The sequence below is a fragment of the Babylonia areolata genome, chromosome 24 (assembly GCF_041734735.1).
Source record: "Babylonia areolata isolate BAREFJ2019XMU chromosome 24, ASM4173473v1, whole genome shotgun sequence".
Classification (NCBI taxonomy): domain Eukaryota; kingdom Metazoa; phylum Mollusca; class Gastropoda; order Neogastropoda; family Buccinidae; genus Babylonia; species Babylonia areolata.
The window spans coordinates 46883960-46901459 of record NC_134899.1 but is presented as its reverse complement, the minus strand read 5'-3'; the positions used below and the strand labels follow the sequence as shown (position 1 = coordinate 46901459).

At 41.5% G+C, this 17500-nt stretch overlaps 1 protein-coding gene across 1 annotated transcript in view; it reads right to left on the bottom strand.

Moving 5' to 3' along the window:
- LOC143298656 (protocadherin gamma-A4-like) overlaps positions 1-17500 on the bottom strand; it is a 145067-nt gene that overhangs the window by 96889 nt on the left and 30678 nt on the right. Inside the window, exon 2 of the mRNA XM_076611538.1 lies at positions 7295-7427. Coding sequence (XP_076467653.1) covers positions 7295-7427 — 133 coding nt within the window. The remainder of the gene's footprint in view (positions 1-7294; positions 7428-17500) is intronic.

Here is a 17500-nt window from a genome sequence, read left to right as displayed (position 1 = left end):
AACCAACTGCACTATTTAACACATAGCTAGCTAACTTTAATAAAGAACAGTTTGAAATATATAACTTTTTCCAAAAAAATGTTAACATTTGAAACTGGTAACACGTGTTCCGTAATTTCTGGAGGCAAAAAAGGTTTCATTACTAAACATCGGGTTAAACCGTGCTCTACCGTTAAACGTCCCTTGCAAATGCATTCAATATTTTCACAATATTTTGTGTATGGGGCATTTAGTAATAGCCTAAATGCCATGCTCTTAACAGTCCTGCCAGTTCTTTTAGCATTTAATAAGGCAGAAGTGTTAACTTCTAAAGACATAAAGGAATTTTGCATATTTCTGTCAACAATATTACACATTTCAGATGAAGATAAACGATGAAGAAGTTCAATTGCATTAAAAGCGTTTTTATCTCCAAGCTTTGCAAGATGATCTGCACGTTCGTTAGAGAAAAGCCCACAGTGTGAGTGAATCCAGCACATTTCAATATTAGTTCCTTTCATTTGAATACAGTGAATCAAAAATTGTATTTAAAAAAATGATGTTATAATTAATGTTCGTACAACCTGATTTGATAGACTGCAGAACTGATTTTGAATCAACACAAAATAAAACATTAATCAAGTTTAGGGGCAGATCAATTAGATATGTCAATTCCATAAGGACGGCAATTAATTCAGCTGTAAAAATTGAGAAGCCCTTTCCAATATGATATGACTTTTCAATTTTCAAAGCAGGAATTGCATATCCAGAACCAGCAAACTGATTTTCTAGAACAGAACTGTCTGTATGTATTTTTAAGTGGTGGGGGTATGTTTCAGACAAGTCGAGAAGCTAGTATATTGGGATTTTCATCTTTCTTAATGTTGCAATATTGAATATCAAAAGCTGCTCCCGTTAATTCTTCTAATGGAACTGGTGAAGTGCTCATAATCGGAGCAACATTTTGTGGATTAACATTTGCTTGATTAATAGTATCTGACACGTATGTAGAAATAGTTTCTAGATTTCTGTTCTGTTTCGCTCGTTTCGAAAAAAGTTTGTCAGACCGTATATTAATAATCTCAGTTTTGACATAATTTTCTGTAGCATTTGCTCTAATCACATATTTTGCCGATGCTAGCTTTCTTAATTCATTAAGAGGTAGTATTCCTGCAGCTCTATACGACTGTAATGTGTTCGTATGAAACGGAACACCTAGGGCCAGCTTTATGGCTTTGCAATCTAGGCTTCGCATTTTTTTAAGGAAAGCATTCGGAGCAGAGAAAAATATGTGTGTGTGTTCGTATGCGTATGACTGTGTACATGCGTGCGTGCGCCCGTGCGTGTGTGTGTGTTTGCGTGTGTGTGCGTGTCAGTGCGCGTACTCATGCGGTGACAACATATATACAATCATGCTTCCCTACCGAAAAAGAAAATTCAATTTCAGCGAAATGACAGGCTTGTCACAACGCATTTTTCAATTGTGAGATGTGATTTTTGCTTGAAGGAAAAAGTCTGTTTGCCTCCTTCGAAGATTTAATCTCTTCCTCTGCTCTCTACCGTTCCCCGTCTATGTATTAACAATATATACAAGATAGACTGCCAGCACACAATCAAGTTCCCTCTGACCACGATAAATTATCCAATTTCAGGATCATGTCTGTCTTATCCAAACTGATTATAGGAAATAAAATTGCACATTGTTGCTGGAATTATTACGTACTTGTAACGTCATCTTGCTCTCCTTTTTCTATTTCTTTCCTTTCTCGATCAACTCTGTTTAATACAATCTTCTTGCCCCTCTCACTCCCTCTTTCTCTCTTCCCGTCTCTCCTTCTTTCTATCTTTATTTCAGTTTGTTTTTGATTGTTGTTGGCAATTTTGATTCTCTAATTAATTCATCATTTTCTGTTCGTCTCTGTTATGTGTTCAAATTTGCCCATAGGCGCTGGAGTTGTAAAACACTAACGACCATAAACCGTCAAAGTGTCAGTCTCTCCCCCCTCCCTCTTCTGCGTTGTATAACTCGTGCCCCTTGTTTGAACCATTGTTCAATAAGGCGCTGTCACATTTGACAGTCCAAACCCAAAGCCCGAATTAGAGATGTCATGCTGCCGCACTCAGTCTGTTTTCACAAGCTGTCATTTCCTTCTCCGCCCCCCACCCCCCACCCCCCCCCCTTCCATCGTCTTCCTTCTCCGTTCCTTCAGCGCCATCACAACAGCTTTCCTTTCCTTCAGCGCCATCACTACAGCTTTCCTTTCCTTCAGCGCCATCACTATAGCTTTCCTTTCCTTCAGCGCCATCACTACAGCTTTCCTTCAGTGCCATCACAACAGCTTTCCTTCAGCGCCATCACTACAGCTTTCCTTCAGTGCCATCACTACAGCTTTCCTTTCCTTCAGTGCCATCACTACAGCTTTCCTTCAGTGCCATCACAACAGCTTTCCTTCAGCGCCATCACTACAGCTTTCCTTCAGTGCCATCACTACAGCTTTCCTTTCCTTCAGTGCCATCACTACAGCTTTCCTTCAGTGCCATCACTACAGCTTTCCTTTCCTTCAGTGCCATCACTACAGCTTTCCTTCAGCGCCATCACTACAGCTTTCCTTCAGTGCCATCACTACAACTTTCCTTCAGTGCCATCACAACAGCTTTCCTTTCCTTCAGTGCCATCACTACAGCTTTCCTTCAGTGCCATCACTACAGCTTTCCTTTCCTTCACTGCCATCACTACAGCTTTCCTTTCCTTCAGTGCCGTCACTACAGCTTTCCTTCAGTGCCATCACAACAGCTTTCCTTCAGCGCCATCACTACAGCTTTCCTTCAGTGCCATCACTACAGCTTTCCTTTCCTTCAGTGCCATCACTACAGCTTTCCTTCAGTGCCATCACAACAGCTTTCCTTCAGCGCCATCACTACAGCTTTCCTTCAGTGCCATCACAACAGCTTTCCTTTCCTTCAGTGCCATCACTACAGCTTTCCTTCAGTGCCATCACTACAGCTTTCCTTTCCTTCAGTGCCATCACTACAGCTTTCCTTCAGCGCCATCACTACAGCTTTCCTTCAGTGCCATCACTACAACTTTCCTTCAGTGCCATCACAACAGCTTTCCTTTCCTTCAGTGCCATCACTACAGCTTTCCTTCAGTGCCATCACTACAGCTTTCCTTTCCTTCACTGCCATCACTACAGCTTTCCTTTCCTTCAGTGCCGTCACTACAGCTTTCCTTCAGTGCCATCACAACAGCTTTCCTTCAGTGCCATCACTACAGCTTTCCTTCAGTGCCATCACTACAACTTTCCTTCAGTGCCATCACTACAGCTTTCCTTCAGTGCCATCACTACAGCTTTCCTTTCCTTCAGTGCCATCACTACAGCTTTCCTTCAGTGCCATCACTACAGCTTTCCTTCAGCGCCATCACTACAGCTTTCCTTTCCTTCAGTGCCATCACTACAGCTTTCCTTCAGTGCCATCACTACAGCTTTCCTTCAGCGCCATCACTACAGCTTTCCTTCAGTGCCATCACTACAGCTTTCCTTCAGCGCCATCACTACAGCTTTCCTTCAGTGCCATCACTACAGCTTTCCTTCAGCGCCATCACTACAGCTTTCCTTTCCTTCAGTGCCATCACTACAGCTTTCCTTCAGTGCCATCACTACAGCTTTCCTTCAGCGCCATCACTACAGCTTTCCTTCAGTGCCATCACTACAGCTTTCCTTCAGCGCCATCACTACAGCTTTCCTTCAGTGCCATCACTACAGCTTTCCTTCAGTGCCATCACTACAGCTTTCCTTTCCTTCACTGCCGTCACTACAGCTTTCCTTTCCTTCAGTGCCATCATTACAGGATTCACTCTTATTGTTAGAATTAAACCACCCTCACCCAGGTTTATGGCAAATGTACACTAGATCATGCGAGCGCGCGTACAAACACCTACTCACATATACTCTCATCCTCAATATGGAGAGAATGGGTTCAAGGAAAATTAGAAAGCTGGAACCAATTTGTCTGCAAATGGATATTATTCCTAATCCCTGGATGTATATGAAAAATTCCACAATACAAATATTCCTTGTCGAAATGTCACAGGTATCATGTCTGTAAAGTAAGAAGAAAGAAAAAGAAGAAGAAGAAAAAAGTAATAGAAACAAAGACTGGGAATGAAAACAAAATAAAAAAGCAATGAGAAAAGAAAAGGGAAAATGAAGGCAGTTTCAGTATTTGGGGCTTATAAGCTGCAGCACGGGGCCGTGCTGATTCCACATGGAATGAAGAGCCAGGCTCTCCGGGCAGGGAGGAAGTGCACAATCGATATGGTCGTTATTGTCAGTCTGTTTGTCTGTCTGTCTGTCTGTCTCTCCCTGTTTGATGGTTCTCTCTCTCTCTCTCTCACTGGGTGTCTCTCTCACTGTGTGTGTGTGTTTGTTTGTGTGGAGGGGGGCGGGTTGTGTTGGGGAAGGGGGTTAGGGGGGTTGAGGGTGTGGATGGGTGTATGTGTGCATGCGCGTGCTTATATGCATACACATGTAAAAGCACTCGTTTGTTTGTTCGTGGAATTGTAAAACTTCCCACGTTACTTCCCGCACTTTTTAACTTCACTTCCCTCCGTGGCAGTGTTTTTTCTCTTCATCCCAGATTTCTCTGGCCTTGTCCACATAACAGACCGTTGTAACATATCTTATATACCCGACTCATCCTTCCATGGAAAATAATGTCTGACCATTTCAGTTGACAAGAAGACAATGCCTGAACAACTGCTGTTGCGAATTTGTTTCCCGCAGAATAGGGGACGAAAGAAAAGCAGAGATGGTTCAAGGCGACAGGAATCACCAGTGAAAATACAGCAAAACAATGGCTCATTAAACTCCCGCCAACCGAGAAACCCAGTGCTTGAGTATCTATCAGGTCTGTCCAAGTATCCGGCAATGTTCTGTTTGGAACACAGCTACTGCCATCAGTTGGGAGCCGCTGGCGCATTCCACTCTACGTCCAGCGTCATTTCCGTCAGCGCAGATAAGACGACGGCCCTTTAACTCCGTACAATGACAGCGGAAGGATTGCGTCTGACGTCTGAAAGACGTCACGCAGAGAACCAATTTCATTGGATGCTACCTCGGTGAGTATCATCACGTGATACACGCTGTTGTGTGGCTTGTTCATGTACGAAAATAGTTCGCTGGTTTTATAAACGGTATGGTGGAGTTCTTTCATTCAGGACGAAACCCGGATTAGATAAATAAATAAATTAATTAATTAATAGATGAAGAGACTTCTGTGAGGCATAATGCTCAAACGTTTTATTCCATGTTCATGAGTTATCAACTATCTCTTTTCTCGCTTAATAGTATAATACCATTGTCTTATTTCCTTCTCTGTGTGGCATTTTACTGACAACACCACTCCTGTCGGTAACAACCACATACCTGAGCCACACAGATTTAGGGCCAACACCAAGGGAACATCAAACCATTTTTTGCAGAATGTATTGAAGTGAACTTTGAAAACTGCTAAGATCACACACACACACACACGTGTGTGTGTGTGTGTGTGTGTGTGTGTGTGTGTGTGTGTGTGTGTGTCTTCCCCAGGAGGATTAGCAAATCAAGAACTGAGGTCTGTGAATATATCTGTGTAGAAACCAAAGATTAATATATTTTCATTGAATTTTGAATCCGAACAAACGGTACGTCCACAGTGATCGTATCGCTAGAAAACATGTTCAGTACTATCTTGACTTCTAGAGACAAGACACCATTATTACTATTTACTAATCCAATTTCTTTTAAAATTACATTTGTTCTAAAAATTATGTGTAATATGCATAGCTGTAGCCACCTTAGCTTTATCTCCTGTATTTTTCAAGTCTTTTCAAAGCCTTGTCCCGAGACATGTTTGTTCCAAGTTTCTCAGTCCACTTATGACAAGAATTGGGGAGCGTATCATCAAACGTCAAAACATCATAGTATATATGTGATCCCTTAGATATGGAATATATTACTTGCAATGCCCTTGCTGTATCATGCGTACTTTGGCTTGTTGGTGCATTTTGATCTACCAGTTGAATATACTTTTTGTTTGCTCCCAAGCAACCGTTTATGTCAGAAAATGTACATTTATTTTCTAAAGAATTATTTTTTGTGTAAAAAATCTTCCATTATTCAAAAATTTGATGTGATACACAATAAACTCATCGCGAATCCAGAGTCGATAATGTATCGTATTATTTCCAGTCATGAATTTGTCCTTGTAGAAATCTGGTTTTGACGGATGATCTATTTATAATTTTGGTTTCCATTGACAACAAAATTATAAGCCATAAAAGCGTTTCCAAAATGAGATATTCTTGCTGTTACGCAAAGCGTAGACAGGTCCATAGTTTTCGATTTCATTGAAAAATTGGAATGTTTCAGTTGCAAGATTTTCCATTTATGTTTTTATGTACTGAACTTTCGTACCCAACTTAGTTTTAATGTTAAACATAATTTTTATGTCTGATTATGTTTAAAGCCCTTCCCTAATGTTTTTTGCTACTTATTTTGTCTCTTTTGTCATTCCTAACGAACAGGAAACACATTTTCTGACACTCTTTCTGACACTCATCTTCTGAGTGGTTTGGAAGTAAAATCCATAAACGAAATTAATTCAGAAATGATTAGAGGTTTCAATACAGCAACGCGTACTTTAGGTGCAATATTTCATTTCATCCATACTTTGAATAAGGCCTTCATATCGGATAGTTTCTCTGTATAATTAATCTTTTCACAGCCTTTGACATCATTCGTAAAATATGGCCCTGGTATAATAAATATCCTAGATTCAGTTCTAATGTCGAAATGCTGCATACATTTTGTTTCAGAATTCTTACTACGTCCCAGTCATACAGCTGTGTGCTTTTTTGTGCATTCATGAAAAGCCATGAAACCTTGCCAAGTTGTTCTACTTGTTAGATCTTTCAAATGATATAATATCCAAAATATCCATCAGCAAATTATGATAATTTATGTTATTTATTCATAACATCTTTATACCTTTTGTGTGTTTATCTTCTCTTGTCATAACTGCTAAAACGTCTTCACATAAAACAACAACTATAGAGAAAGTGGATCACCTTGTCTACAACCTCTTTCTATAAAGATCTAATCTGTAGTTTGACCATTGACTACAACAGTCGAATTTATGTATTTGTAAAATGTTTCTATCCATCTACACATACTGACACCAAAACCAAATGCTGTCAAAGTTTTAAACAAAACATGCCAGCCAAGAGAGTGGAAAAGCTTTGACCCACATACGTTACTCAGAATGTACTTACTTCCGAGTTCTGGAGGTGGCACTTCCGCGATGGGTGGAAGTACACTGTCGTCCTCACTACCACCTCGCCCGCTGTCGCTGGCAGTGGTTTCCCCTGACGTGACGCTGTTGCCGTCATCCACAGTGTTCCTCACCTGAAAATACAAAGAACGTGTTCTGCATCTGTTAGGGAGTATGGAGCAGATGGGGAGAGGTCTTGCAACCTCGATTCTGAAGCACACACACACAGACGCACACACACACACACACATACACACACACACACACACACACACACACAGGCTAACAGAAGTGGAGACGAATGTGAAATATTTAATGTTTAGGGAATTTTTGTAGTGTACCCAATGTCGAAACTTACTAACTGATGAATCAACATATACATTTAAAATATGCAGTTACAAGAGTATAGAATAAAGATGAAATATTCTGTCCATTTTGCAAGAAAGGGAAAGATAATGAAGTGCACTTGGTTCTGTCCTGTCCTACCATGCATGACCAGAGAGTACAATACAAACCATTGAGATGTTGTCAGTTCCAGTCAGTTTAGATTGTTACTTATGGCATCTATGCATGAAGAAACAATCTGAAATCTGTCAATTCACATGCACACATCGTTTAAACTACAATCCACTCTTACGTCTTAGAGTGTTTAACTAAGCATGTATTGCTTATGATGCAAGACGTATACATAAAATGAGTACGCTAAATATCAATGTGCTATTATGTTTTACCTGTATGTATGTCACTTGACAGAGTATGCCATTCTTTCGATGAAATTTCCTGCTTTTTCTCGTTTAAACGTTTATTTTCTGACACTCCTTCACAAGAGGCAAATGTCCTTAAACCATCCATCCATCCTTTTTTCTCAGGCAGCATGTCAAGAATAACTCGTCTTCATTATGGAAAAAACTTGAGAGACACATCACACAAAGCACGAGACTAACTTCAACGATAATACAAACATCAACGAATCACTGCTGAAGCTACACATGAAACCGACGCAACAGAAGAAAGTAGACATGAATCAAATAGTATGGATTCTGATGACGAAGGAATGAACGTAATTAAGAAAAAAATCAAAATCTGAAAAGGGATGCGGAACAGAAGTTACCAAAGTCTAGCTGTTAAAAGCACTGAATATTCATGCACCATTCTCTGTTTTATTTTACAATACAACTTACACTTACACAAGAAAGACGTTGACGAAAGAATGCAGACATATTCCATATTGATGGACTTTTTCACAAGCCATCCACACACACAGCACAGCCAGCAGCCAGACACAAGAATACTTTAAAAATCGATACGGACAGCGAAGGAAAAGAAAGGATACCCATAAAGTTTTATAAACCGAATTAGACTAGGAAGGAGAGATGAGAACCCCTCTGTCTGTCTGCCTGTCTGTCTCTGTCTCTCTCTTTCTATCCCTCCACACACACACACACACACACACACACACACACGCACACACACACACACACACACACACACACACACACACACACACACACACACTTCGTCTAATATCACTAGTGGAAGACGTTAAACTGAAGACTACTACTACTACTACTACACACACACACACAGACAAATCACAGGATTTGGCGATTTGTGCACAGCTGAACGCCACTTTGGTCTGTCCATTGCATTCAGCTCCCATGTGTCGTGGCTGATGTTGAAGGCCTTCAGAGAAGCTTTCAGTGTCTTTGAAGCGCTTCTTTTGGCCTCCATGGGAGCGCTTGCCATGTTGGAGTTCGCCGTACAGCAGTTTCTTGGGGAGCCGGTGGTCTCGCATGCGAACTACATGGCCTGCCCAGCGCAATTGGGACTTCATCAAGATGGTGTAGATGCTGGGCAAGTTTGCACGAGTGAGTACCTCTGTGTCAGGGATCTTCTCTTGCCACGTTTTCTAGGGCTGGTGGTGTGGAAGTGGTTCAGCTTTTTGGCGTGGCGTTTGTAGACCGTCCATGATTCAGATCCATAGAACAGTGTGGTGATAACTATGGCCTTGTATACTTTGAGCTTCGTCTCCAGGGTGATGCCTCTCCTGTTCCAAACGTTTTTATGGAGTCTGCCGAAGGCAGCGCTGGCTTTGGCGGGTCTGGCATTCACCTCGTCGTCGATGACAACTGTGCAAGTATGTGAACTTGTCCACCGCGTTCAGTCGTTGCCCGCTGATGAAGATGTTTGGTTCAACGTAAGGCTTTCCTGGAGCTGGCTGGTGCATCACCTCAGTCTTCTTTGTGCTGATTTTGAGGCCAAAGTTGTCACAGGCAGCAGAGAACTTGTCGACGCTGTGTTGCATGTCAGCTTCGGAGGCAGCGTTGAGAGCGCAGTCATCAGCAAACAGGAAGCCGTTGACGGTGTCTGTCCTCACCTTGGTTTTTGCTTGAAGCCTCCTGAGGTTGAAGAGTGAGCCATCTGTGCGGTACCTGATGCCAATGCCTACGTCAGCGTCTCTGAAGGCATCTGTCAGCATGGCTGAAAACATGAGACTGAACAGGGTGGGGGCAAGAACACAGCCTTGCTTGACTTCGTTGGCGACAGGGAATGGTTCTGAAGTCTCTCCGTTGTCCAAGATACATACATACATGGATGCATACATACATTCATACAGAAAAGATGACTTGATTTCAAATGAGCATTGCATTTAACATAACCTACAAACATGACAAAGAAGCAAGCAAATGAATAGATCGGCAGCCACCAAAAAAACCCCAAAAGCGTAAACAAATAAGCAGATGAAAAAGAAAAAAAATATAAAGTGCACGAAACATGACGAAATAAAACCAAATCGATTATCCGATTACATCGCGTGTTTGTATTTGGCCAAAGTAGTCTGAACCCAAACCCAGAATTTTGAACGTATATTTGCTCAGAGAGAGAGAGAGAGAGAGAGAGAGAGAGAGAGAGAGGGTGGGGGGGGGGGGGGGGGAGAAAGATAACGATAACGATAACGATCTTTTATTCAGATTAAGGCCAAAGCCCCTTACTGAAGGGGGTCATACAAGAAAACAAATAAAGAAAATGACTTGACACGATAAACCAACATCACAAATCAACGAAAAGTAGCTAATACAATACTCAACAACATTCAGAAAATAACGACTCGAAGTCTCTCCAATGCCTCATATAAGTATATGGCCAAGTTTTGTTGAGTAAGCTCATGTTTTGACGACATGAGCAAATCAAATCTAAAAGTACAGGGATCTTTATAATATTTAGGTTGAATTAATTTTTGTCTGGGCAACATAACAAAAAAATGCAATTCCTCTTCCCTACCCAGGTTGCACAATCGACACGTATATACATATTCATTCCTACTACAGTATCTGAAACTGTGAACAGCAATAATATTAGAAACACCAAATGTAAATTTTGTCAGTGCCCTTTTTACATATCGGTTTATTTCAATCCCGATACATATTTCAGTCCCCTGCGACGTTTTAAAGATTCTAAACTGCGCAAATCGCTAGTTTGCATATGGTCATGCCAATCTTGCCACCTACAATCAACTATTCGCTGTGTAAAATACTTTATAAAACATGCAATATCTTCAAAACCCTGATTACCCAACACAAAAGAATAACCATAAGAATTTATACACTGACCAACACACGTTGCCCATGGGTTTTTTTGCCATTATTATCTAAGGAATACAACATCCGATAAGCTTTGAATGGTGGCCTGTTTTCGTTCATTCTGTTTATTCTTGTATTTTTCAACCAATACTTAATGCATTTAATGCACGAGTTTAACTAAACTGGATATCTCCCTGGCTCCCCATACACAAGATCATTTGGCGTTCGGATGTCTACATTCAAAAATCGTTTCATTGCAAACAAGTGTACTTTTTCTATTTGCTCACTCTTTTCCAAGGCCCAAATTTCTGCACCATACTGCAGTATCGACTGGACTTGAGCATCAAATAACCTGACAAAAATATCAAACGAATTACAATCAAGCTTATACAAAATATGAAATATCCGAATAACTGCTTTCTTTACTTTATTTGCTATATCTTGACATGCGAAACTGAAACTAAGTTTTGTTGAAAAATAAATTACAAGATACTTATATGCATTTACAACAGTAATTCTTTCATTTCCGTATGACCATCTATCGGTTTTTGTTTTGTGCTAAATACCCTCCTTTACGGAAAACAACAATACTTATTTTAACCATATTTACTTTTTAAACTGTAAGTTACTTACTGCAGCAAAAAGTAGAACAATTCAATCAAATCAAAAGTAACTCCATGTTGACCATGCTGCATTATTTCCAAAGCAATTTCATTAATAAAAAGTGAAAACAAGACCGGGCTACAAACATCCCCTTGTTTAACCCCACGAATGCAAATAACACAATCAGGTAATGTTGCTCCAGCTCTATCTCTCGCTTTCACTTCATTGTACATGCTTTTCACACAAGGATGTAACTTACCACTGATTCCATTCTTTAATAATATAGACCATAAACGTTTTCTGGAAATAAAGTCAAAGGCTTTTTCAAAGTTCACAAATGCTACATACAACTTTTTATTGTTTGCAAACTGTTTCTGTACTGCAGCCATTAGAGTAAATATGTGATCAGTTGTTGAATAGCCCTGTTTAAATCCTCCCTGATGTTCTCCAATTATGTTTTTTTTTCTTTTTTTCTGAATCATCCATTCTTGTTGTTTAGTATTGATAATAGAACTATATAATTTACTACTTACATCGCACACTGAAATACCTCTATAATTATTTACATTATTAATATCACCTTTCTTAAATAATGGCAAAATTATGTATTCTGTCCAGTTGTTTGGATAAACCCAAGTATCAAACAAAACGTTAAAAAGCTTTACTAAAAAGTTAACAGTAATATTGAAAAATTGAAAGCCGAAAACGAAAAATTAAACTCAAAACTTGAAACTCTGGAGGAGAGAGAGAGAGAGAGAGAGAGAGAGAGAGAGAGAGAGAGAGAGAGAGAGAGTCCGACAGACAGAAGAGAGACAGAGAGATGGAAATGGGGACGTCGCGGGGAAAGATGGGGGAGAATCTGCCAGTGGTTCTTGCGTCGTGCCTGTCAGTGAACGCGTTGTCCTGGCACACAACTCACGTCACAACACCCTCTCCAACCCTCGGCACAACTCATCACAGACAACAGTCATTTATCATCACAGCACCCACCATCATCACCCGCTATTGCGTCCCTCGCCTCGCCTTACCCCCTCCTCCTCCCCGCTCCTTCACTGCACTCCTCCCCCTCTCGGCCCGGACAGCAGCCCTGTGTGAAGACCTCTCATCAAACGGGATGTGGTACCGCACTGACACGGGGGAAAGCGGCCGGGACCCGTGGGGAACACTCTTTGCCCAAGCTTTAGCGCGGGATGGGAGCAAATATTAGCTCAACTCTCCACAGCGAAGCGCATGCTGAAATCCGGGTAAACAGCAAATGATTCCTGTCTTTTAGAGCATCAACTTTGTCCACTAAGAAATTAATCACTGGAAATCCTTAAAGGAATTCCAGAACAGCCGCAGTAAAGCAGTGTGGCTGAGATTAAAAGAAAAAGTAATAACAATCATACAAGGACTCGCAGAAAAAAGTTTAAAAGATTTACAGAATAGCCAAGAGATACATCCGTACAGATTCTTCATCATCATGCAAATTTGACTCCAATACAACTTTCAGACCTACGTATTGTGAACTATTTTAAGAAAGTCACTGCTGCTAAATCTGGTGAGTCCGAGTAGCTCTATAACCGCTTAGCAAAATGGCCAACAAACCTCAGAACAGTGCATGAATGAGTGTGTCCCACGGAATACGAGTAATCCAAACAAACTGAATGTTAATTGAGGGTATGCTCGAATGAGTACTTAATTGATCCTCAAAGATCTTAAAGAGAGTCACTATGAATGAACGAAATAAAAAAGACAGAGAAAAAGAGAAACTTAGAAACAGGAAAGGACACTTCTTCAGTAAAACTGACGAAAAAGAAGAAAGGACGGAAACAGGAAAAAAATTAAGCAAAATACAGAACTAGGTAGAGAGAGAGAGAGAGAGAGAGAGAGAGAGAGAGAGAGAGAGAGAGAGAGAGACAGACAGACAGACAGACAGACAGACAGACAGAGAGCGAGAGACAGACAGACAGAGAGAGACAGAGACAGAGACAGAGAGACACAGACAGAGACAGCGAAAGAGAGAGAGAGAGAGACAGACAGACAGACAAACAGAGACAGACAGACAGACAGAGATAGACAGACAGAGACAGACAGACAGAGAGAGCCAGAGAGAGAGAGACAGAGAGAGACAGACAGACAGACACAGAGAGAGACAGAGACAGAGAGAGTCAGACAGACGGACAGAGAGAGAGACAGACAGAGAGAGAGAGGGAGAGAGAGACAGAGAGCGAGAGAGAGAGAGAGAGAGAGAGAGAGAGAGACAGACAGACAGACAGAGAGAGCGAGAGAGAGAGAGAGACAGACAGACAGACAGACAGACAGACAGAGAGAGACAGACAGACAGACAGAGACGGACAGACAGAGACACAGAGAAAGAGAAACAGGGAGTGTCAGTGTGCAACGCAGCATTGTTTTCGGAGAAATATTGTTTTTTACCAAATGCTGACTCTTGGTAAGATGTATTGATTCTGAATGACTTGCAATTATTTGAAACGGAATCTCTCTCTCTCTCTCTCTCTCTCTCTCTCTCTCTCTCTCTCTCAGAGTGTGTTGTAAAAAAAATCCACTTTTAAACCCCCACTCAAAAGGAAATAGGTCGTTTCTCAACGGAAAGAAATGCTATTTACAAGAGGAAGACGAACTCCAGCACCTCGCATTCTAATTAAAAAAAGACACAAGGATCTGCAGATTAGAAACAGGCAAAAATGCGTTCTCATCAGTTGTGTTCGTTGTCAGATCGAACATACATCACACACTGCTTTTTCTCAGCGTGATTGAGCTCGTCTTGGTCCATACAGAAACACTGATTTCTGCAGCTTTCTGGTTTCTTCACTTGGCACCGCAGACAAAACACGCGTGGGGTTTTAGATATATGTCAAATTGTCAAAGAAGTACACGTCGCGAATTTACGTCTGTTACGGATGCACGCTGTGCGAATCTATCACAGAGAGAGAGACAGACAGACAGACAGACAGACAGACAGGCAGAGACAGAGACAGAGAGACAGACAGAGAGAGAGAGAGAGAGAGAGAGAGAGAGAGAGAGAGAGAGTAGGGAGACAAACAGACAGACAAAAACAGAGAGGGCCCAAAACTTGAAACAGTCAACAGTTTTAAGTACTTGGGTGCAACCGTCTCAGACAAAGGATGGAAACCAGAAGTTCTGGCCAGAATTGCGCGGTCAACAGCAGCGCTGACATAACTGAAAATGCCATTTGTTAAGCCCTGACCTGGCGTTTCAATAACTAAATGCAGGTATTTGGAGCAGTGTACATAACTCAACTACCAGTGAATTGCATCGAAACTGACGTACATCAACAAGACAACAAACGTTCCCCATACAGTTTGAGTGACAAGTGTGTAATTAGACTTTATTCTCCTGCACACGAGCAGTTACTCTCTCACACGAAGTAAAACTTACAAGACTCGTTTTTGAACTCGCCGTTTTTTGTACGTTTCTTTTGCATTATCCATTTAAATGGAAACACTACCTAAAACACAAGCACGGCCTGACTCCCACGCAATGGCAGATATCGGGCACAAAAACTCCGCATCTTCAGATTGAAACGGAAACTGGGTTCCATTTCTCTGTGTTCACATACGGAACGCTCCAAAAACAAACACTGCCGTGGCCTGGCAAACTGAAGCGGAAAAAATCTGGTTATTTCATTATTAGCGGATTGGACTTGACATTTTCGGAAATTGTTGACAAGACCAGTTGGGCAGAGAAAAAAATCCGTTACGCTGCATGCGTGCGTGTGTGTGTGTGAGGAAGAGAGAGAGGGAGGGACAGAGAGAGAGAGAGAGAGAGAGAGAGAGAGAGAGAGAGAGAGAGAGAGAGAGAGAAAGGAAGAAAGAGAGAGGGAGAAACAGAGAGAAAAAAAGAGAAAAGGGAGAGTTTGAAATAAACAGATCACAATACGCAGAAAAAAGGATGGACTCACTATACAAAATGTTACCAGTTGTCATGAACACAAAATATGTACAAATGTCACCTCTATTTTAAGAAAATCTAAGAACTTTATCACTTTGCTCACTCAATCCCAGAAGCAGAAAAGATTGTGGCTTATTGGAAATTAATCATATTCTCATATCCAAGTCAACCTTTCGGGCAGGTGGTATTGGAAGCATCTAGACCGGTTTGGATGTCGATCAAGATGTGGTATAAAAACCTTTCCTACTGAAAGTCTGTATGCTACATGCTCTTCCGATGTTCATTCATTTATTTTATGTGCTGTCTTAAGAGAACGAATTCTGTGGTCACACACTGCATTTTGCATTTGTCAAGAAAAATAATCCACACAGTATGATAGTCAAATGTTTCATCAGTCTTACGCATCGTGCTCATCAATGCCTACGTTCACCCAGGAACCTGCACAACAAAAGAGGATTGGGCCTTTTTAGAGGAAATAGAGAACGAACTTGGAGACTCGGTCATTATCTGTGGAGACCTCAATGCAAGATCGAAGTTATGGGACCAGCGGAACACCAACCCACAAGGACTCGCACTTGAAGGAATGATAGGGGAAATTCTTCTTAGCCCTTTAACAACCACATCCCCAACTCGCCTTGGAACAAGACAAGGGGACAGTGACAGTGTGATCGACATCGCTCTAACATCTCCAAAATTCAGAGCAGAAATGAATGCAGAGACGCTTCCATACCAAGGCAGCGACCACCTCCCGGTAGCTTTCAGTCTACAGAAACTGTCCGATAAACCCTGTATGAAACTGCGTGATCCATTTCAGTATGAAACCAAAGAAACAACCGTCATCGAAAAATTAAGACGCAGAAGAAACAAAAGAACGGCACTGAACAGGATGCAAACTATTCAGCCTCCATGGTGGAATACCGACACAGAGAGAGCCTGGATAGAAAAACATGCGGCTGTCAAACTCTGGCAAAAAGAAAGAACAAAACCATCTCCGGACAAAGATATTGAAACAAAAATGAAAGAAAAAACTAAACAGTTTGAAGTCATTGCTCAAGAGGCCAAAAATGACAAGTGGAAACAGTTTTGCGAGGCACTCAGTTATGACACAACATTGACAGAGTTCTGGCAATTTTATCGTCGCATGGAAGGGAAAACGTGCACAACAACAACCCCAGACATGTTAGACACTGACGGAACCAAGCTTAAGACAAATGAAGAAAAAGGATCTGCCTTGCTCAAACGTTTCATACAACAGAGTGATCAAAGAAACTTAGATGAGAAAAAGAAATATGTTGAGGAGTTAAACCAAACCCTCATGCAGACTGGACCTGATGATGACTTGACAATGGATGATCTAAACGAGGCAATAGCTAAATGCAAGAAAGAATCGGCTCCTGGCCCAGACAAAGTTCGTTACTCAGACATCAAGGAGCTATCGGAAGAAGACAGAAGCAAACTTTTCAATCTATATCAAAACAGTTTCCACAATGGACAGGTGCCGGAGGACTGGACACACAGCTTCTTAAAACCCATACCAAAACCAGGAAAGGACCATCGTCAGGTAAGCGGCTACCGGATCCTAACCATGCAAAACATTGTTGGAAAGCTCATGGAACGCATGATAGCCAGGAAACTTGCAAGGGATCTTGAACACAGGCACATTCTCCCTTCAAATCAAGGTGGTTACAGAACAGGCAAGTCCACATGGGAAAATGCAGCTGCTTTTGCATATGATGTGTATGAAGGATTTCAAAGAAAAGAAGAAACACTAGCAGTAGCAATTGACCTTGAAGATGCCTACAATAAAGTCCAGTTTGCGCACCTCATGGAGCTGCTACTAAGGTATGGAGTAAGTTTGACACTGACAAGATGGACAGCAGCAGCGCTTCAGGAAAGAACCGTCGTCCTACGCCTCGGAGATTGGATGTCTGCACCTTCTAAACTATCCATGGGACTGCCACAAGGGTCTCCACTCTCTCCTGTCCTCTACAATGTCTACACGAAGGGCCTTGCAGACTTAAACAACAATGGAATTGCTCGGGTGCTTACCCTTGCGGATGACGGCCTGGTCTTCAAAACTTCGAAAAATGCTCAGGAAAGAACTGAAG